Source organism: Bos grunniens, chromosome 21, assembly GCF_055505025.1.
Source record: "Bos grunniens cultivar Pamir isolate PY7600 chromosome 21, Bosgru_T2T1.0, whole genome shotgun sequence".
NCBI classification, from domain to species: domain Eukaryota; kingdom Metazoa; phylum Chordata; class Mammalia; order Artiodactyla; family Bovidae; genus Bos; species Bos grunniens.
The window spans coordinates 56,231,562-56,253,780 of record NC_141185.1 but is presented as its reverse complement, the minus strand read 5'-3'; the positions used below and the strand labels follow the sequence as shown (position 1 = coordinate 56,253,780).

The 22,219-nt window shown below is 38.5% G+C and overlaps 1 protein-coding gene across 8 annotated transcripts; it reads right to left on the bottom strand.

Annotated features, from left to right (window-relative positions):
- Positions 1-1,473: 1,473 nt before the first annotated feature.
- LOC147349764 (uncharacterized) lies at positions 1,474-17,658 on the bottom strand. Of its 8 annotated transcripts, XR_015150127.1 has the most exons (6): positions 17,603-17,658; positions 16,227-16,467; positions 13,147-13,213; positions 12,514-12,594; positions 6,651-6,725; positions 1,474-1,839 (listed from the first exon to the last, which is right to left on the bottom strand). XR_015150127.1 is itself a non-coding variant. In XM_086364804.1 (5 exons), the coding sequence occupies exons 1-2, from the start codon at positions 15,819-15,821 to the stop codon at positions 13,197-13,199; spliced, it is 360 nt and encodes a 119-aa protein (XP_086220930.1). In that variant the 5' UTR covers positions 15,822-15,917; the 3' UTR covers positions 1,474-1,839; positions 6,651-6,725; positions 12,514-12,594; positions 13,147-13,196. The 8 variants fall into 8 exon arrangements, 2 of the variants coding, with proteins under 2 accessions (XP_086220930.1, XP_086220931.1); XR_015150124.1 differs by lacking the exons at positions 16,227-16,467; positions 17,603-17,658 and adding an exon at positions 15,186-15,376; XR_015150125.1 differs by lacking the exons at positions 16,227-16,467; positions 17,603-17,658 and adding an exon at positions 14,927-15,108.
- Positions 17,659-22,219: the final 4,561 nt, after the last annotated feature.

Here is a 22,219-nt window from a genome sequence, read left to right as displayed (position 1 = left end):
AAATTCAAGAGCATGGAACTACCAATGAAAAAACAAACCCAAGAAACTCCACCTCCAAAACCAACACATGTATTTCAACCATCCCCTTGTACTCCAAATCAAATTCTAAGTATATACCAATTTCAACAATGGTAAACTAGTAACAATGTCATATCTGATGGAAAAGTTACCAAAGTAATGTCACATATCTCCTACATATCAAAACCATGACATCTACGTAAACAAAATCACTAATGCCAAAACCAAATTATTCAACTTTCTCAACAAGCACCCCAAGAAAACATTCACACATCCAAAAGCAATCAACTTTCCTTACTCAACGTTATCTGCCAGAATACCACCCTTGCCTCACTGAGAAGCCAACTTTAGATTTATACTCAACGAAAGCAATAATCTGCACCCAGGTAAATGTAAAATCCATAAACAAAACCCAGTCTCAATTCCATACTTTCTACAAAAGACAATTTTGTACCAAAAATCAAAATCCAAAATTCCACTTTTGATCTATATAAACCAACCAACCAACTCAAATCAGCCAATGAGAATGAATACATCTCCATTGATCACTGACTTGTGTATCCTGGTATTTGCCATTAATTACAAATATGGCGTGATTAACATTTTCTCACCAAAACAAAAAACAAAAGCTGAAATATCATTTGTTCTCTATATAATGGGAAAATATAATCAATTCATTTATCAAAGTCTGCCACACCCCATAATAGTAACTGAAAATAATTTTAACTGATTATCAATGAATGAAACTGCAGCATTCACCCAGAATTCAAACAAAAGTTATCAATGACATAGTGTGGTTCACTTACTCTAAACTTCTAAATGTACAGAATCAGAAAAATACAATAAGCAATCTTATCTTATAAAATCTATTGTAGACATTATTGACACCAAAATGTTAAGTTCTTCTGAGAATACCCTAAGGACCTTCCTATAAATCCAACACCTCTTCACCTAATATTAACCATTAAGCCAAAAGGAGGATTCAGTTTAATTTGAATATTCAGATATTCTACAAGATGTTTTATTTATAATATTTAATAAGCATAGGTGAAAGGGACCATTTCCATCAAAACATACTAATTCAGAAAAATACTCTATCATTCATGCTGAATTCTGAAGCAAAAGGCATTTTTTTTTTTAAAGTTCATTAAAGTCTCACAAAATCAAATATCCTTGACCCACTGGTTAAGCAAGATGCTTTAAGAAAGTATAAAATAGTATTTTACCTGAACAACCATTTTTTAAGGCACAAATAAATTTCCACAAGTTTGTAAAAAGACAAATGTTAATCAACCAAGTAAAATATTTTCCAGCACACCATTTCCATTTTACCAGCTTTATTCAGTACATTTGACTGCTGGGCAACTGTAAAGGTCAAAGTGTGATTTAAGGCGACACTGAATATTTAATGAAACATGAGCTTAAAAAAAAAAAACAAAAACCCAAACTGAGAAATTTTAAAGTGTTAGAAATTTTATTAAAGTTAACATTCCACAAGGTCATACTCATACAAATCAAACTGAAAAAATTCCAGGCATACAAACTATCATCTGTTAATGTGCCATCTTTTTCTCCAAATGTCAAAAATATTCCTAATGATACAAAAAGTCTCTAGAAAGACAAATTTACTGTCCATTTGTGCTGTTAAAAAACCTATATCTTCATTCATTTCATGAAATCCATGTTAAAAGAACCCTGTCTTGGTTGTATATTATCACAGCACTCTTGTATTAATCCATTTTTCTCAATTCCCCATAGTGGACTGCCATCTTGATTTCTCAGTGGTAGGGTCCATTTGAGACTCTTCAAGCTGACTGGGTGCTTGATGAAAACATTAAAAGAAAAAAAAAATGCTGTTGGAATATCAACAATCATATTCCTTCAAACAGATAACATCTACCCACCTTGAAGATAAGCTTACCATACATAATGCTTTAATAATTTTGTAACAACTTTAAACTCTAAAATTGTATTATATTAAGTAGCATGTGCTGCACAGACAACTTCTCACTGATAGAAGCATGGCACAAACAGCAGCACACCAGTAACAAAATTCTTTTCCTGTCACAGATACAGAGTAACCATAAAAATGTGGCAGTAAGAGTCACATTTTTAATAGTTAAATGTTGTTATACTATCTACATGAGAAATGGAAACAAAAAGTCAAATCCACAATTCTGGAAAGCTAAAGTACAGCAAACACTATGGATTCTAAATCTCAATGCAGAAAACTTTCCAAGCTTCTTCAAATAAAACTAAATATGGAAAAGAATCTTAAAGAATTAAAAAAAAAAAAAAAGACCAAAGCAGTGGATCACAGCAGTTCTCTGGTGCAACAGATCTTAATTTTGCATAAGTAACACAAATGGATATGGATAATCTTGAGCTACATACATGAGAATGCAGGAAACATATAGCCACTAGAAAACAAAATGATCAAAATGTAGTCTGCCTGTCTTATTTGATGTATCAGATTTCAAATACAAGTAAAATTCTCATTTCAAAAACATCAAATTTTCCTCATTAAAAAAAAAAACTGCTTAAATAATTTGAGCTAAAGGAATTAAGGGAAGTCAGAAGATTTTACCATTAAATAAATGGCCCTGATTCATCATGATCAAACATAATTAGAAAAATAAGCTTTAACTCTGATCTTCTCTATAAATTTTACAGCTCTCAAACTAAAATTTATACCAATAAAGTCTGGATGACTAACTTGGAAGTTATTAAATACAAGGGTATTTTTTGCTCTTTAGGTAATTAATACATTCATTCCAAAACTATAAGGATTCATTGTTGCTGTTGTCTACTATATACAGTACAAAAATCTACTGAATAAATCACATGATTAACCGAGATATCACCACTCATTTAACAGATACTGAAAATGAGTGTCACATCATCAATAAACATCAAACAAAAGATATTTCTCCCAAACGTTTTTGCCCATATCTCTCCAGCCTAAAAGGAGAACTAAAAATAACTCATTTATTTCCCAGATCAGTAAAATAGCTTCCACTTGAATTGTTCATTCCTTAAAATTAAGGGACATATATCTCTATATTAAAGTAAAAAGATAAAAACCTTCATTCCTCTTGATTAGTTAATTATAAACCAATTTCTCAAACTGTTACAATGAAGGATCAAGCTCTAAATGATGTTTGGAATGTAAATACTATTATGATGAACAATGACGTTAATGCATTGATATCAAGTTACAGTCATTACAATAGCAATAGGTGCAATTTATTCAATCTAGTACACTAAGTGATAAACTCAGGGCTTCATACTCTCCTGCCACAAGGCAAGAGGCAAAATCCATTCTTGACACTATGTAAAGTATTAAAGCCTTATTTTAAAAAATTAAAACCATATTTTTAAAGATTCACAAGGAAGCCAAATGATATTAAAATCATATCAAAATTAATTAACAGAATACATCATCTTGTGTGACAAAAGTAGAAATTAAAAAATACCAGCATATTGGTTGTGCTATCATATATACTGTCATCATATATAAGATGGTAAAAAGGGGGAGGGGGGTGAGTAGGATAAAGAAAAAGATTGGTACTAGAAAAGCCATGATCAATCTGCATTCCTATGAAGCAAATCAAAACCCAGAAAGTAAGCATTCTGTTAATAAGCAAAAGAGCTAAGTCAAGCATTCAAAGCACTTAAAAGAACAATAAAGGATTTCAGAATGAGCCATTTAATTTCACGGAATTTCAATTTCTTACAAAAATTAAATTTGCAAATAACCGAAGTTAAAAAAGTGAAAAGGTATGCATGAGTTGAGCCTGGAAATTTCATTGGTAACTAAATCCAGTTCTTCATCTGTAAAACAGAAGTAACAGTAGTACCTACCTTATGTAGCAGTAGTGGTGAAGATTAACATTTATAGCTTTTACATTACCTGGCATATAGAACGACCTCAATAAATATTAGTTATTACTCCAATATACCAGAGTAACCAAAGTACCTGAGGACCTACAGACTAACCTTAATGAATCAAACAATTTATATTCCAATGGTCATGGTATCTCTGAAAAATCTATAGGGTCCTGGGGTCAACTATTTAAAAGACAAAAACAATTTCTGCTTTAAAGAGAATTTAATGTCACATTTGGAGAAGGAAATGGCAACCCAGTCAGGTATACTTGCTTGGAGAATTTCAGGGACAGAGGAGCCTGGTGGGCTACAGTCCATGGGATCACAAAGAGTCCAACATGACTGAGTAACTAACATAATGCTAATGTTGCATTAAAATAAGATCAGTACAGAAAACTGAATAGGGTTTAGTATCAAAGCCCTACTACTCCATATCTTTTCAGCAATTTGTGGATTACTGCAAACATACTGAAGAGATGATGGTTTGATCCAGAATTCCATCATCAAACATACAAGCTTCAAGCTAATACTATGAAAAGTTAAGAGAATTTTCCCACTATAATGGTCACTTATACTTTTTTTTTTAATTGCTTGTTCTAAGTCAGTTCTAGACAAACTTTTATGGTAAGAAGGTATTAAGTATCTACTATCTCTTAAAATCCCCAAATACTGTACAGCCAGAAATTAAAAACACAATACTGAACAAGAAAGTTTTAAATTCTAATTCAGTAAATTTGCTTAAAACACATTGGGATACTGTAAAATGAGTTGTTAGTTGAAATTCAAGCAAGTGATTTATTACTGGATGTGTTTTAAGAGAGGTTCCCCTAAAACAAGCCACTTCCTTACCTCTACTTCTTAGCAAACCCCCAGTTTACAAGCAACAAAAAAATGTGGAGGACAGGAAGAGCACAAGGAAAAAGATGAATGACTCAACTTTTTAAACAAGTGGTTCTAATAAATGTTACAATTTGTTAAAATTCAAAGACTTAATGCAAAACGAGTGGGACAAATGGGTACAAAATTACATTAAGGAGAAATTGATCATTATCATCACATAATGAATCTTCCTGGTACTTATGTCATAATTTCAATCTTCTTTGCACAGCCTTTAAATTTGAAAATATTTAATATAGTCAATTCACATATTGTCTTATTACCAAAAACAGCTTGACTCCTCAATAGGATTAAAATATATTAACAAGTCTGGGTCCTAAATAAGGTGGGCATGCAAGAAACAAAAGCAGCCAGCTATTGTTCACACTGTTAAAACTATGCTGTTCAACTATGGGGGCTAAGAAAATCATCTTACTTAAAAGTTTTATTATCAGATCTTCCCCATTATCCCTATTAGTTTAAAACTTGACTACATGTTCATGAAAAGATTGAAAGTTGTGGTTTCTTGTAACTTTTAAGCTTTTACTGAGTCAAAGTTTAGTATTTAAAGCATATCTAAAAGTTACTATTTAAAGCATTATAAACTTAACCATGAATCTCCCTTCATTTTTAGTTTAGACCCCAAACACTAGTTGACAAATGTTCAACAGCAACTATATACATTAAATTAACAAGTATTTACTGAGCACCCACTATGTGCCAGGCAATTAAGCACTTTAAAATAGAAGGCATGAAGTCAATAAATTATACTACATTAGGTAAGTTTTCATCTCTGTCCTCACCACCCCCCATTAAAAAAAAATTCAATTTTACAGGTCCTAGTCACCATTTATATAATAGAGGTTCAAACAATAATGAGAAACAAAGATTATCATATAGAATCTAGATACGCAAATGTGATTCAAAAACTCTTTTATAAAACAATTACTAAATAATTATACTAAAAAGTTTTGTCAAAAATAAACAAATCCATTTGAAAATTCATCCAAATTCATTTATACAGTCTCACCACTCTTTTCTCACTATTTCTCAGATGGTGAATTAGAAATTCCATAGTAGTAACCAAACCTTCTACACTATCAAGGCAAAACCCCAGTGTAAAAAGAACTTTTTGTTGGGCTTTCAAGTTTAAGGAAAGCTCATGATTACTTCATTTATTTGAATTAGTAACAATGAAATCCAGTAAAAAGTATGCTCTATTACCAAGAGAATTCAAGGGCTTCTGAGTTCTATATATGTAAAGCTGACAAAAAAGAAGGATCCAGAATAAGCTAGGTTTGCTTACAGGACAAGATACTAAGTATTCAATGGTTTGTGGCCATTGGCTACAACTACTCTCTACTCAGTAGCTCTAAATAAAGTAGACACAGAAAATGTATAAATGAAACACCATAGCTGTGTTCTAATAAAATTTTATTTATAAAAACAGAGGGCAGTTTACAAACACCTAGATCTACGGTGCAGGTTTTTTATTTTGGCTGCGCTGTGCCTGCGGCCTCCTATTTCCTTGACCAGGCATCGAACCCTGCACCTTGCAGTGGAGCCCAGTGTTAACCACTGGGCCGTCAAGAGAAGTCCTAGGTATAGTATTAAGAGCATATTCAAATATGATTTCTTGCCATTTAAACTTTGCCTGAACCTAAGTTAGAAAAGCAGAAAGTAATAAAAGGTTGGAGTAAATTAATAAGATTTTAATAAACTTGGTACACACCTAACCATATGGGTCTATTTTTGTACTGTTTTGAATCTCACTAAATCTGTTTTTATAGACTCATTTACTTAAAATTTCCAAAGTCATATTTAAACTTAAAAAACAGATTAAACATGTAAATTGAGTAAAAACTTACTAAATGCTTCCACCAACATCTATTTCACTTCACTGTAGAGGCCCCTTAGGTAATTCAGCTTCAGGATTCATATTCCTGCAGAAAGCAAAAGGAATACAATTTTATGAACAGAAACACAAAAATAGACTTGGAAATTTCAACATCTTATCAGAATCAATTACCAGACATGTATTTATAAAGACAGTTCCAAAAGATCAAAAGTTCAAATCCAGAGAATCTTAAACCTGAACGCTCGGAGCTTCACCTGTAGAATGTTATTATAAAAACACATGTTAAGTCTCAGTCCCCAAGAACTTCCTAGGTAAAAATCTGGGCTCCCTAACAGGCAGTCATGGTTGTTAAAACAGCTGTTTAACAGAGCCAACCTCACTCAACAGAAGAGAAGTATTTTATCTTCTGGTCCTTCATCTAACCTGCTTTCAACATTTCTAAAGGAAAACGTCCATTTCCAACCTGGCAAGGCCATGTTTCTCACTCTTCAGTATTACTATATTATCGTGAACCTTAATCAAATCAACACTATTCTGGGATAGAAACCTTAAGCATAATTTCCAACTTTCCTTTACTACTAATTAAATGGACCTACTCAACACTTGTTCAATCACTAAGTCTTGCTGGACCCTGTGAATCCATGAACTGCAGCATGCCAGGCTTCTCTGTCCATCACCATCACCCTGAGTTTGCTCAAGCTCATGTCCACTGAGTTGGTAATACCATCCAACCATCTCATCCAGTCGCTCCCTTCTCTACTTGCCCTCAATTTTCCCCAGCATCAACACTAAGCCTCTCTAAAGTATGTGGCTTGATAAAAATACCATACCCATACTTTTCACTGGTTAGACTGAAATACTTCACCAACATGGAAGACAATGTTTCTCTATCTTGAGTATATTTTTGAGAATACAGGTATATACTTTTTCCCGTCACTCCTGTGCCAAAGTATGATTATAATAATCAAAATAATGGCAAGAACTATCCAAAATGCTTTGTTTAAAAGTTCAATATAAAAAAGTACCAATTTAAGAATTTTTAGAAAGTAAAAGTTTAAGATTTAAGCAACAACTAAGCTACCTTAAATGTTTTCCAAGACCAAGGTTTCCAATTTTCAAATTATAAAGCAAGTTCCTGATAACTTTACCAAAACCCATTAATCATTTTGACTATTCATATCCAAGAAATATTGCAAAGACCTGCTTCAAAATTTCTTCTAAGATCAAGGTGCTAAAATTTCCTCCCAGCAAGTTAATAAAATGAAGCAATTAATAAGAAACACAGCATTACTCATTTTTAAGCTTCCAAATTTAACCTGACCTTATATAAAGAAGGCAGTTACTGAACAAAGATAAATCCTAAATCAATCAAGTAAAATAAATTGATTTAGTCCCTGAGAGTAGAGCAGGAATGACTTAAGGGAATATCCATGAAAGAAATATGAGGAAAACTCATCAGCTTATTAAAAAAAGCTCTCTACCAGTATAAGTATGTGGTTCAGAGTGCTCACTCCATGAAAACCAGATGAAAAGTTGGATCACACTTTGCACCACCACAAAAATTACTGACACTGATGTAATCTACCACTCAATCTCCTTTCCAAAATGACAAAGCTTTCCTTTATGTGGAGACCTGGGATTGACCCCTGGGTTGGGAAGATCCCCTGGAGAAGGGAATGGCAATCCACACCAGTATTCCTGCCTGGAGAATTTCACAGACAGCATAGCCTGGCGGTCTACAGTCCATGGGGTCCATGGGGTTGCAGAGTCAGACACAACTGAGCCACTAACACAAGCTAAGTTCACCTTAAGCAGACTACAAACTTTGATATATCAATTTTGCTCATATTCCTATCTATCTCTAATATTTTGCAGTAACAAGGATCCTCATTTGAGAGGCTTACTCCTTGGAAGGAAAGTTATGACCAACCTAGATAGCATATTCAAAAGCAGAGACATTTCTTTGCCAACAAAGGTTCGTCTAGTCAAGGCTATGGATTTTCCTGTGGTCATCTTTGGATGTGAGAGTAGGACTGTGAAGAAAGCTGAGCACCGAACAATTGATGCTTTTGAAGTGTGGTGTTGGAGAAGACTCTTGAGAGTCCCTTGGATTGCAAAGAGATCCAATCAGTCCATTCTGAAGGAGATCAGCCCTGGGATTTCTTTGGAAGGAATGATGCTAAAGCTGAAACTCCAGTACTTTAGCTACCTCATGCGAAGAGTTGACTCACTGGAAAAGACTCTGATGCTGGGAGGGATTGGGGGCAGGAGGAGAAGGGGACGACAGAGGAGGAGATGGCTGGATGGCATCACTGACTCGATGGACGTGAGTCTGGGTGAACTCCGGGAGTTGGTGATGGACAGGGAGGCCTGGCGTGCTGCGATTCATGGGGTCGCAAAGAGTCGGACACAACTGAGCGACTGAACTGAAAGGTATATTATGATTGCTGGTCACTTTATAATAAAATGCAAAGATGACTTTAGTGCAGTCTTACATTAACACTAGGCCATCTGTGCTTTTCTTACATTTGATTGTCATCTTTTGAAGTCCTCAAAACCACCTAACATCTTAATTAAGAATAAAGTTTGAGAGCATTGTGAAATATAAGAAATTTTTCACAAAAATAAGATACTAGTGGTAAAGTCATCAAGTTATAAGAAAACTCTCACAACTCATAAACCACTAAAGTTAAGCAAAATATTTAGCTTGATAACCTAAATTAAAATGATTTTGACTACTCTGTAATATATATTAAGGATATAATTGCTTGTTTGGAAAATATTCAATTTCAAATAAACTCAAAAAACAAAAGCTTGTTTTCCAAAACAGTGGATTATCTAGCTTTACACAATGTATAAATCAAATTGTGGTAGTAAACATGCTTCTTGGAAGTTATGTAAACATTCAAATCAGTTTTTATTTGTAAAGTTCAGAATATCCTTGAATTTAAATTGTCATGGTTAATTATATTCAGAAATAACACTCAATTTGACAATTAAGTGCGGTGAGCTACTTAACCTGGAAGGGAAAGGCAGCTGAGTAAGAGAATATTTATCTCTGAAATACAGTTGTATTCAGAGAAAATTATATAGGTTATGCCAAGCATGTAAGCTTTATAATCATGATAGTCAGCTGCAAATGTTACATTAAATACATTAATCTTTAAATTACTTAATGAAATAATTAGGAAAAAAATTCAAAACGCTTTCATTGCAGCATTCTAAATCTCTATTTTTTAAAGACACTTCTCCATTGTCTGCATTTATACTATTTATTAATAGTTTAGAATGCCTAAAATTAAGAAACAGCTTCCCTGGTGGCTCAATGGTTAAGAATCCTCTTGCCAATGCAGAAGACACAGGTTCCTGGGTCGGGAAGATCCCCTAGAGAAGGAAATGGCAACCTGCTCCAGAATTCTTGCCTGAGAAACCCCATGAACAGAGGAGCCTAGCAGGCTATAGTCCATGGGGTCACAAAGAGTCAGACACAATTTAGGGACAAAACCACCATCAAAATTAGGAAACTCAGGTATACTACCGGCCCAGGTCTCACGTTATTCAAATAACTTCAACATAAAATTAATACCTACAATTTGCAATGCAAAAATTATCAAAACTGCTCTCCAGTTTAAGAGAATTAGACATTCTATTATTTTTACCACACAATTTAAGAGCAAACTGGTGTGAGATTGGAAAACTCCAAATATTTTATACAAAAGAGGAAGACTAAAGCCCACAGTGAATAAAATGTCAAGATTACAGAACTAATTCACATTAGAAGCTGGGTCTCCTCTCTGCTCAGTTATTCTTTCCATTCTTTCACACACCTCTCATTAATGGAGAAGATGGAGATATCCCCAAGTTATCTTTTTTCCCTCTCAACAAAGATGAAAATAAGAGTAAACAAGGCAAATTAATTGGTTGTCCACAGTCCAAAATTTTAAATTATCAAGAAACTGTGAATAGTAAACTAAGCTTGAAAGAAAATTTATATTCAAAATTACCTATTTCATATAATCTAGCCTCTAATTATAATGCAATAGTTCATGAAAGCCTTTTGTTAACTATGGGCATGGCTTCCTTCATTATCTGTGGAACTCCAGGGAATTTTTTAAACAGTTGTTGCCACAATGATAAACACAATGGAATTCAATCTCGAACCTGATCAGGTTATTTTGATTCAAGAATTCAAAATGTTAAAATAAAAACAAGTATTTAAGTATTTTTAACTTTGACTCAAACAGAAAATAGTAATAAACTAAATAATTTTTTATGAACTATACAAACTTAAAATAATGGAATCTTAGGTTATATTTGCTCTCATGTATCCATTCTTTTTGTCTACCAGAAATATTGCCAATTTTACAAGCTTGGCTCAGCAGATTTCAAAACACTGACAGTATTATTATGAAGGTCAAAGGACATGCAGATCTTTTTAAAATATTTATTTTGTTGGTGATAAAAAGGAAAACTGAACTCCATTATGTTAATTTAGGAGTTTCTATATCATTTAAAGTATTTTTATAATGATTAATACTACACAAAAAAATTAAAATCTCCATTTAATATTTTAATCTTAAAGTCTTTTATTTTTTTTTTACTTTTATGGATTCAAATTACAACTTCGGTAGTCTATTATAAGTCACTGCCAATTTCTACTTAAACTTACCCTAAACTTCACATACATTTGTGTCTTAAGAAGCTCAATTCTCAATTTTTACAAGTGTCCAAGCACATCTGAATGCCAAAATAACATCCTATCATTTACAAGAAGGAATCCCTAACCTTGATATTTGTATTAAAGACGCTTGGGATGAAAACATGTCTTACTCTACATATATGACATCTTAAAACTTTATACTGTTAAAGGTCTAACATTTGGTTTCCTTTGTACATTATAAAAAACACAAATTTGACCAAACTGCAAAAGGACCAAAAAGCAAAAATTAAGCTAAATTAAAAGAAATAAAAATATTACCTCTATCATCTATTTGAATCAACAGAATAAGCTAACACCAATGATAAATTATCCACAAAAATTATAAGAACAAATGCAAACCTGCCCTTATATGAATTAATTGGTTATTTGACTATCCTTAAAATTTCCCAAGATATCTCATTATATTCCATATTTCCTCTGATAAATCCCTTGTTAATATCACTTGACATTAATTTCCACATTCAGTGTTAAGGAGTAAGAAATTATTCCTGACAATTCTGTACCTATTTTTTTTAATTCATGTATCTAATTTTAGGATATCAAAAAATCATATACATGTTGAAATTATTCCTTCCTTTCAAGCTCTAAAGACTTACTAAGCTATAGGTAACAAGTCTCTCTTGTCACATCATTTTAGTTTCCTGTAAAATAACTTATTTTTCTACCTGTTTGGGAAGAAAGACTCACAAAAATAGGTAAAATGACTATTTTAAATCCACTAAATAATAACTAGACTATGAAAGGGTCTACTTAATTTTTGAAATACAGTTCTTTTAAGAATTGTAAGATCTGCAGATACAAAAATTCTACGCCATTTCTAAAACATAATCTATATCACCAAAAAAATGGCTGAAGAATGTACATTTCAGATTGTAAAGATGACTCAACTTCTGATTTAACCATAGATCTAAATCACCATTTAACTGAAAATTACTGAATGTCTCACAGCTGATATAAATCACATGTATCAACTGTTTTAACATTAACACAAAACTGCTTTGATATAAGGAAATGCACTTGACGGGCTTTTCCTCATCCCTTTTTTGAGATTAAGTCTACAATTTATGTCACATTGACAACCTTTACTGATATTTTCCTATTCAAACGTTGGTAACTATTAGACTTCATATGTTGGGTAAAAACATTTACTTACTTGCTATACAAAATACAGACTATCACAAAGATTTATCCTCAAGGACAAAATTCCATGGTCTCAGTCTTCAAAATGGCATACCTTTTGGGGGGGGCGGGGAAGAAAACAATATTCTAAACAATTTATTGATGGAACCACCAAAAGCCAAGTAGGAATACATGTTTTTAAAGTTCTTATTTCATAAAAGGAACAAAAACTAAAATCTATGCTCACAAAACGCTAGTTTTTAAAACATTCTCCCCTAAAATGTTAATATGAATAGTAACTAGATTGAATTTTCCAATGAACTTATTTAATATTAAAGATTAAAACTGTTTACACAGCATATTAGGCAGCAAAAAAGAAAAACCATATCTTTGGTTTATGGTTTTCCTGAAAGTATAATCAGTCTTTTTCTTGGTCCCAAAATTAAACAAAGGCTTAAAGGACCTTCAATATTTTAAACTATTCAAAAGGCACATTAAGTTACAATAGCTATGTACGTAATACTTCTCAATGAAAAGGTTTAAAGATTTTGTAAAATTATTTCAGATACTTACTCATAATCAGTATCAAAAATATAAATTATCAAAGAAAATAAAAACCTAATAAGCTTACTTTTATGTCAAAGTAGTAAAATTTACCCATTCTTACCTCAAATAAACAGCATATTTGTTCAGAATCATCGTCAATCAAATTTAATTTTAATCTTGTAAGTTACCTTAAAAAAAAAAAAAGATAATATCAGTGTTTTGATTTTTGAACAATTCTTGGCCAAAGTTTCAGTGTGATGGAACAATGAGAAAATATTCCAGAGACATGCTCACTGGATAAATCAAGAAGATGCTCATCAACGCGCTCCCTGTACATGTGAGGTTGCAGCTATTTATCAGAGGGCCTATCACTCTTTGTTTTCCTCATCTTTTGGGTGCGTGCATAAACATTAGAGAGAAAGCAAGGAGATTAAAAAAGAAAGAATTCACATCTTTGGAGAGGGTTAAGATTATAACCTTGTTTTCATTTTTATTTTTCTTTGATGCCAAGCAATATACCAAAACAAAGAAGTTTACCACTGGTAAAGATTGAAATCATCTTAAATTTTCTTTACCATCTAGAACTACCTTTTACAAGAAACGAGCAATTAAAAATTAACTCCAGGAGAAATAAGTGAAGTTAAAATGGCTACTGGTTACTTTAAATTTTTAAACCACAAGTTATTTGATCTCACCAAGTGGGATATTAGCTTTGTCTTTAAAGCAAATCTAAAACATGTACTATCTATGATCTTTATTCAATTTCAAACTGAGGTCTCTAACCTTTTCAGTCTCCCTTCCCCCATTTCTCATGTAAAAAGATCTTAGGAGGTTAAACAACTAGCAATTATTTTGCATTTTGCTATTTAGAGGATTCTGAAAAACTAAGATTCAGAATATTAATGTCAAACGACTTGCAAGGTTCAAAAATTTCAAAAAACGTTGATTTGAAAAACCAAAACGGTTAAAACAACACAGTCTGTAAAATCAAGATATGCGCAACTGATGTAACGTGTAGCAGTATATGAATGCTATTAGGAAAATAAAACAATTTCACTAACAAAAATACCCTCAGAAACATTAAAAAATACAACAGTACCTGTGATTTTACAAGTACTACGTAAATCTGCCCAACACTATTTTTACGTAGATCTTCACCTCCACAACAACACACGAGCTACCGCAGGACGAAGACAAATATATTCTAAAATACACAAAGGTTTGTGCATTTGTGGTTTGTTCTTCAAATCACTAAACTTAAATTCCCTCTCAGACAAGGTTTCAAATTTCTAGACTGTACAGGGGACTCTACAAATTTTTAAAAAATCATAATACACTATTGAAATACTGTTCCATTTTGAGCATAACTGGATTTTTATGCATGCAACAAATATGGCTCCTCTTCATCGCCCATTACCGAGCAATCCTACTTTAATATTTACACTACCAGAAAGTAACTTCACAAAGGGATTTGGTCTCTGAATATTCCTTTGCAGAAGTTTTGTCGACCACAGCTTGTGAGGATATACATTATTTTTAAAAATAATCAAACGACGAACTTAAACTTTTAAAAGTCTAGGAACTGACCCAAGTACCTCCTAACATTCAGGTGTGGTATAACGGCTCCTTACGACCTTTTTAAAAGTACCCCAACAGTAGATTTAATCATCGTTCAAACAACAGAATGTCAAACAATCTTGGCGTAATCACTCAGTAAAATAAACTACCTTAATCAAACGTCATCTTCTAGCACCGTAATTATAATCTATTTCCATTAAACAGCCCTGACGACATAGTAAACTTGGCTTCGTAATTTTTGAAATACCAGAAGCACTCCTCCAACTTGCATTTTTAAAAAGACAACCTTAAAGTCAGTAAAGGGTTGAACAAGCAGCAACTACCTTTTCATCTGTAACACTGCAGCCGTTTTCAAAATCGGCTTGGAAAGAGTTAAAAGCCAACACCCAAAAGAAAAAAAAAAAAAAAAAACAAGTTTTTATTTTTTGTTGAAACGTAGTCAGGGTTCCATTGTTCTTTTAAATTCGACCACGAAGATGAGTTCCCACCTCACGGGAAAGGGGTTAAAAAAAAAACTCCCCAGTTGGAAGGATATGAAAAGGGGATTCTTTTTTCCTTACCCTAAATATCAAAATAACTCACCAGGACAGACGGGGGCTCTCCTCGCCCGGTCGCCGTCGCCGCCCCTCTCCCCGCGGGGCCGGACCGGGCAGCAAGACGGCCCCCCGCCCGCCGCGGGGTCTGCAGCGGGGCCCCGCGCCCCCAGCCCCCGGCCCCGCGGCGCTTCCCGCCCGGAGAGCCAGCGAGCGGCGCCGCCGGGGGAGAGCCGGCCCGCGAGGCCCGGCCCGCCGCCCCCTCCTGCTCGCGCGCTCAAGGACATTTTGCTTTTCCTCCCAAGGACAAAGGACAATAAAAGGAGCCGGGGAGCCACTCACCGGGTCCGAACGCCGCGGCCGACCCCTCCTGGTCGCCTGCACCCGACTCCCGCGCCAGGGCGCCCGCCCGAGCCTCCCGCCCGTACGGGTCGGGCCGCCGGGGCCCCGGGGAGCCTCGGCGGCCGCTGCCGCAGCGGCGCTTTGCGCGTCGTGGGCCCGGCCGCCCCGGGCGCCTCTGCCGCGGGCTCCCAGCCCGGCGCGCGGCCCGCCTCACCCCCCAGCCACGGCCGCTTTGCTCCCGCGGGTCTGGGGGCCGCCCGGGAGTAGGTCCTCGCCGGCCGGCGGGCTCCGCGACCGCGGCGGAACGCCTGACAGCTCGGGGTGCTGCTGCCTCTCCGGCCATCTTGTGCCGTGTGTGTGTGGTGTCTCTCTCCCGTCTCCTCTCTCGGCTCTACTCCCTCCTCCTCCTCCCCCCCGCCCCACACACCACACAACATGGCCTCTTCGCTGCGGCGGCGGCGGCTGCGGCGGCAGCAGCTCCGCCGCGTTCCTGCCCGCTCCCCTCCCCCACCCTCCCCGCCTCCCGCCCGCAGCCCCAGGTGGCAATACGCATGCGCGCCACCGCCCGCCCGCCGCGGCCATTGGCTCCTCGAGCTTCCTGCCACCCCCTTCCCGGGGAGCGGCCTCACGCACGCTCGCAAGCGTCTTCCTCCCGCCTAACAACAACCACTTGGAGACTATTGGCTAATTCTGAACCCACCCCCTTCAGCTGCCTCCCCGCGGATAGGCTGGCCTTAATGCCACTCACCTTCTGTAGGTGTCTTTGGTTTTCTTGAGGGGTCCCAGCCAGCGATTGGCTGACGATGGAACATTTGGTTTGGAGCTGGTTTGTGGGTTTGCACCCCGCAGTGCGGACCCCTCGGAGAAGACTAGGGGGGTTCCAGGCGCGAAATAGTCCAGGCCAGTATTATTAGTACAGTGGCCTAGAGATGGGGCCTTCGCTCCTGGAAAAAACTTGGAATTCGGTGTTTTTGACTTCAGATTTTTGTCTTTTAAAAAAAAAAAAAAAAGGAAAATGAGAGGATGACGGGCAAACAAGATGCAGGTTCATAGCCCTTGGGCAACAGCCATTTCTCCTCAACTGTAGAACTCAAGATTTTTCTTCTAAACAACCCAATCGTTCCCTAAAGGTCAAAGAATTAGAGCCAAGTGATTTTCCAACCAGCACATCCCCCTAGCCAAGCATCCTAATTGAGATGCCAATTATTTGAGAGTTTGTAACCTTCTTGTTGACCGTTTATGAAAGGCAGTGTATTAGGTACGTTGTTACTCGGCCTTGTAAGTCAGGATCTCTTAATCCTGGTTGGGCCGGATTCCACCCTTCCCCAGTATGTTAAAGCGATAGTTTGAAGCTGAACAGTCACAGTCTACCTGCCAACCACCTTTTCCCAGAACTCAGGCAAAACAAGCTTCACTTCCTTTAAGCAAATCTTTCCCCGCCCCCTCTCCCCTTCTTCCTACTTAAATCTGGAAGTAACTCTTGGCAGACCGAGAAATAACTGAAAACCTAAACTTTACTGAAATGGATGGGAAAAGAAAAAGTAGTGGCTCTCTCCCAACGCCAGCATTTTAGAAATCTTGCTCCTTTTGGCAAGGGACCTGGGAAAAAGGAAAGGAACACTAGACGCTCTTAGTCCTAACGGATTTATTTGAGGGAAGGAGTCTTGGGGAAAGGTGGGCAACTCTGAAATTCTCTTAAGACCCTGTTTTCTGTTCTTGAATTAGAATCAGAGAATGTTAAATATTCATGAGGCCTAGGAACTAGGTCTGGCCCCTTCTTTTGAAAAGCATCAGCTACTTAGGACAGAACTAGGGCTAGAACTCAAATCTCCTAACTTTATATAGATCTTAGGGTTCCTTCTGTGCAAACTGGCCATTCTTCTTAAGAGTGTAATTTGAGCTCTAAGTGAACACAAAAAGAATGCTTCTTTAACTGAAATTCAGCTTTTCTCCATTTAATTTCCAAGAGATATTCCTTTACACAATCTAACTTTGAACATTGTAGACCTGCTGCAGGCTTTGTTCTCTGAAATAGCCCCACCCTGAACTTTTTGTCTTCATCCTTCCTGATTCGTTCTTGTGTGTTCTTTGTTCATCCCCCCACCTTTTCCCTCCTAGCCCTACCTGAAATCCATCTATGATTCTGCTTGTCCCGGTTCATCATGGAGTACTTCTCTGCCAGCAAAACTGGCCTGAACAGGTCCTTATTAAAAATAGGTATGACTCAAAAACATTGAGTAAGCTATGCACCAGGCATTGTTCTAAGCCCTCATTGGAGGTTGATTTAGGTGATCACACAGCACCCCTATGAGAGGCTGTTATTATCACTGTGTATTATCTCTGTTAGGAAACTGAGACGCAAGTTTAACTTGCTCAGGTCCACACTGCTAAGAAATATTAGAACCAGCATTGAGCCCAGTAGTCTGACTCCAGACCCATTCCCTTCTGCCTCTCCCAGTTTTTGGCCAAGACTGTCCCCTTGCCAGATGGGTTCAGTTGGATCTCCCATTGTGGGAGCTGTCTGATTTGCCAGGTGCTCTCTCCCCTACTTCATTGACATGTTCCACCTTCAGAATCGGGCCTCCCTCCAACTGGGAGATATCAGATCCGTTTTAACTTAATCCTGGTTCCCAGACCTGGTCCCCATCCTCCACCCTGTTGCTATCAATCGCCTGGCATGCCACCTGGGAACTCTAGGTCTCTAGTTCTGGTTTTGTTCGTTTGTTTTGTTTTCGGCTGTGCTGGGTCTTCATTGCTGTGTGTGGGCTTTCTGTAATTGCAGCAAGCAGGATCTACTCTCTGGTTGCGGTGCTCGGGCTTCTCATTGTGGTGACTTCTCCTGTTGCAGTGAACAACACTTTAGGCACATGGGCTTAAGTAGTCATGGCACCTGGGCTTTAGTTGCTTACCAGTGTAGGAGACATAAGAGACTCCGGTTCAATCCCTGGGTCGGAAAGATCCCATGGAGGAGGACATGGTAACCCACTCCCATATTCTTGCCTGGAGACTCCCATGCACAGAGGAACCTGGTGGGCCATAGTCCATAGGTTTGCAAAGAGTCAGACACGACTGAAGCAACTTAGCATGCACACATGCCTTAGTTGCTCCACGGCATGTGGAATCTTCCAGAAGCAGGATTGGAACCCTGTGTTGGCAGACAGATTCTTAACTACTGGACCACCAGGGAAGTCCCTCTAGCTCTCCTGTTTTACTCCTTGTCCAATTGTGGATCCTCACGGTTCAATTGTGGAGTGACTCCCTTTTAAGAAGATACATCTTGGGTGGCTTACAGAAAACAGCTTTCTTCTCCCAAGCTTACATTCCACATAACGTCTTCTTCAGAGAAGGCCCTTATCTACCCAATGGAAATGTTTTCCCTATCACCTCACACATGACAGTCATGATTTATTTTGCCATGTCAACACTGTGCCTTTAGCCATCCTCTTTAAAGCTAGACTGGTGGTGATGGTTTAGTTGCTAAGTCGTGTCCGACCCTTGCGACCCCATGGACTGTAGCCTGCCAGGCTCCTCTGTCCATGGGATTCTCCAGGCAAAAATACTGGAGTGGGTTGCCATTTCCTTCTCCAGGGGATCTTCCTGACCTAGGAATCGAACCTGTGTCTCCAGCATTGGCAGGCTGATTCTCTACCACTAGTTCAGTTCAGTCGCTCAGTCGTGTCCGACTCTTTGCGACCCCATGAACCACAGCACGCCAGGCCTCCCTGTCCATCACCAACTCCCCAAATCCATTCAAACCCATGTCCATTGAGTCGGTGATGCCATCCAGCCATCTCACTCTCTGTCGTCCGCTTCTCCTCCTGCCCTCAATCTTTCCCACTAAGACACCAAGAAAACCCACCAGGGAAGGTAGACTAGCTCTGTCCTGAAAAAAAGCACCTGATACCTGGCTGACCACAGTCTACTTCCACCACAGTTCCTTTCGTGCTAAGTGATCTGCCAGTGAACCCAGAGGAGGTCACTCCCTTCCCCAGCCCCCGCAGGCTCCTATTACTACTGTATCTCTTTACCAGTGAAAATGAAGAACCCAGCCCTTAGCCCTGACTTCCTCAGAGGAAAGGCCTCTTCATGCGCTCTAAGTAGATCTGTTCCAATTTAATCTTGTCAAAAAAAAAAAAAAAAAAATTCGATGGGCAGAGACTATTTCTGGAAGGATACAAGGATCTGTTTACACTGGTCACCTCTGAGGAGACCTGAGAGGAAGGTGGAGAATCAAGTGGGAAGGGCATTTTGTACTCTATATCCTTTCGTGACATTTGAACTTTGAACCATGTGAAGGTATTACCTTTTTAATGAAGAGAGAAAAGGGAGAAAACTCGATCTCCTGGGCTAAAAGCTGCCACTGTTATAAAGGTAACTTAAAAAAGATTTTTTTGTGGGGACTTCCCTGGCATCCAATGGTTAAGACTTCGCCTTCCAATGCAGGGGTGTGGGTTCGTTCCCTGGTCTGGGAGCTGCGATTCCCCTTGCCTTGTGGGCAAAACACTAAAACACAAAGCAGAAGCAATACTGTAACAGATTCAATAAAGACTTTGAAAATGGTCCACATCCAAAAAGTCTTTAAAAAAAATTTGTGTATATGTCATCTGCATTGGCTGCACAAAACACCTGTACCTTTTTTTATTTTTTTAATGAAACAAAGGTCATACAACACTCAGGACCTCCAGAGATGTGAATGGCCCCTGGAGTGTCCCTGGCTGATGGTAAGGGTCCCTGGCACATATGATGGGCAGCAGCTCCCGGTCCCCGTGAGCTGTGGCATCACACTGCAGGACAGAGCTGCTTGCTTGCGTCCCTGCAGCTCCGCGAGCCTGTTTCCCGTTTCTGCCCTCCTCTCCTCTGGTGGCCATTAAAGAAGAGCCAGCCAGACATGCTTCCCGCCTTACGTCCTGTCCTACACATCCACCTTTGCCTGGAGTGTCTCCCTTCGAGGGTCAACCCAACTCATCACGGAGGCTCAATCAAAACCTAGGATGACCTTGATGTCAGAGGCAGAGTTTCTCTGCTCCTGCTCTTTGCAGTTTCTCTTGCTGCTCACACTCATGTGACTTACATGCAGCCTCTCTTATTTCTGGATACACCCTGCTCCTTCTTCACAGACGGCGGTCTTTCTTTTTCCCAGGGTACATCACACGCAAGCTTGAAACTCGTATATTCAAAAGGTTTCCGAACACAGTTCTTATTTCTTCCATGTACCAGGTACTATTTTATTTTATTTTTTTAAACTTTATTCCTTTTTAAAAAAAGTCCATTTGTTTGGCTGTGCCAGGTCTTAGTTGCAGCACTCGGGATATTCACTGCAGTGCACGCATTCTCTAGTTGTGGCACTGGGGCCCCTGAGGGCTCGGGCTCAGTAGCTGCACTGTGGTTCCACAGGCCCAGTTGCTCTGCATCATATGGGAGCCTAGTTCCCCAAACAGGGATCCAACCTGTGTCCCCTGGATTACAAGGCAGACTCTTAACCACTGGACCACCAGGGAAGTCCCACCAGGTACCATTTTAGAAGCTGGGGATGCTGCATAGACTGGGGTTCCTGTTCTCATGGAACTTATATTCTTATGGGGCAGAAGTCTGTACATAAGAAAATACCAAGTAGTCATCAGTTAGGTATGTTGATGGAAGGCCTAACCACAGGTTGAGTGGTCAGGGAAGACCTCTCTGAGGAGGTGACATGTAAATTAAATCAGAAGGACACGAAGGAGCTATGTGTAGCCAGTTCCAGGCTAACATGGCAGACGGTATGCATGCAGCTAATTTTGCTCCATCCCCAAACTGCATTAAACAGCTTTTCTTTTCCCTTTCTTTACTTCCTTCTTTTCTTCTTTTCATAAACTTATCAGGGAAAGAACACAAGAGAAGAACACAATTTCCGAAGCTGGAAAATAGATGGATGAAGGTTATCTTAAAATTAAGCAGGCTTGAGAAAGCTAAGATCCAACCCAGCTTACACTCAGAAGGCTCAGAAACCAGAGCTGGGGATCACTGGGACTAAGTGGGAAGGGGAAGGGTGAAATAAAGAGAGCTGAGTGACAGCAGTTTGAGAAGCAGTTAGAGCTCACATCCCATCCCTGATTCCAGCAGGAGATTGGAGATTATTCTGAAGAGAGAGCCTCTGGTCTGAAGGATGCCAGGCACATTGGAGGGCCTAGCTACCACACCAAAAATCAGGAGATCCGGAGGCCAGATGCTCAGCAAGTGAGATGACTCCAGTCGTCCTGCCCCAAGGCTCAGTGGTAAAGAATCCACTTGCCAAGCTGCAGGGGTTTGATCCCTGCATCGGGAAGATGCCCTGAAGAAGGAAATGGCAACACACTCCAGTATTCTTTCCCAGGAAATCTCATGGACAAAGGAACCTGGTTGGCTACCGTCCATAGTGTTGCCAAGAGTCAGACACAACTGGGCACACCCACAATCCCAATTTGGCTCTTAGAATGCTGGCAATGTGACATTTACCTTTGGGTACGAGATTGGAAGACTCTTTTTGAGGAATCTAATAGGTCTATGACGAAGGCCCACAGGGGGCATTCCTAACTCCTGACAATGGTCCAACCAGGTCACCCTTCAGAAAAGCTCAGGATCAATGTATCAGACACCTTTTGTGCACTGCTTCCTAATCCTCTTGACCTCAGCTGTTATTCTACCTAAAGTCATAGCCACTGTTCCATCAAGTTCCATATAGCTTCCCAGAGCAAATATGATGGGTTTCCTGTGTCAGTTTAACTA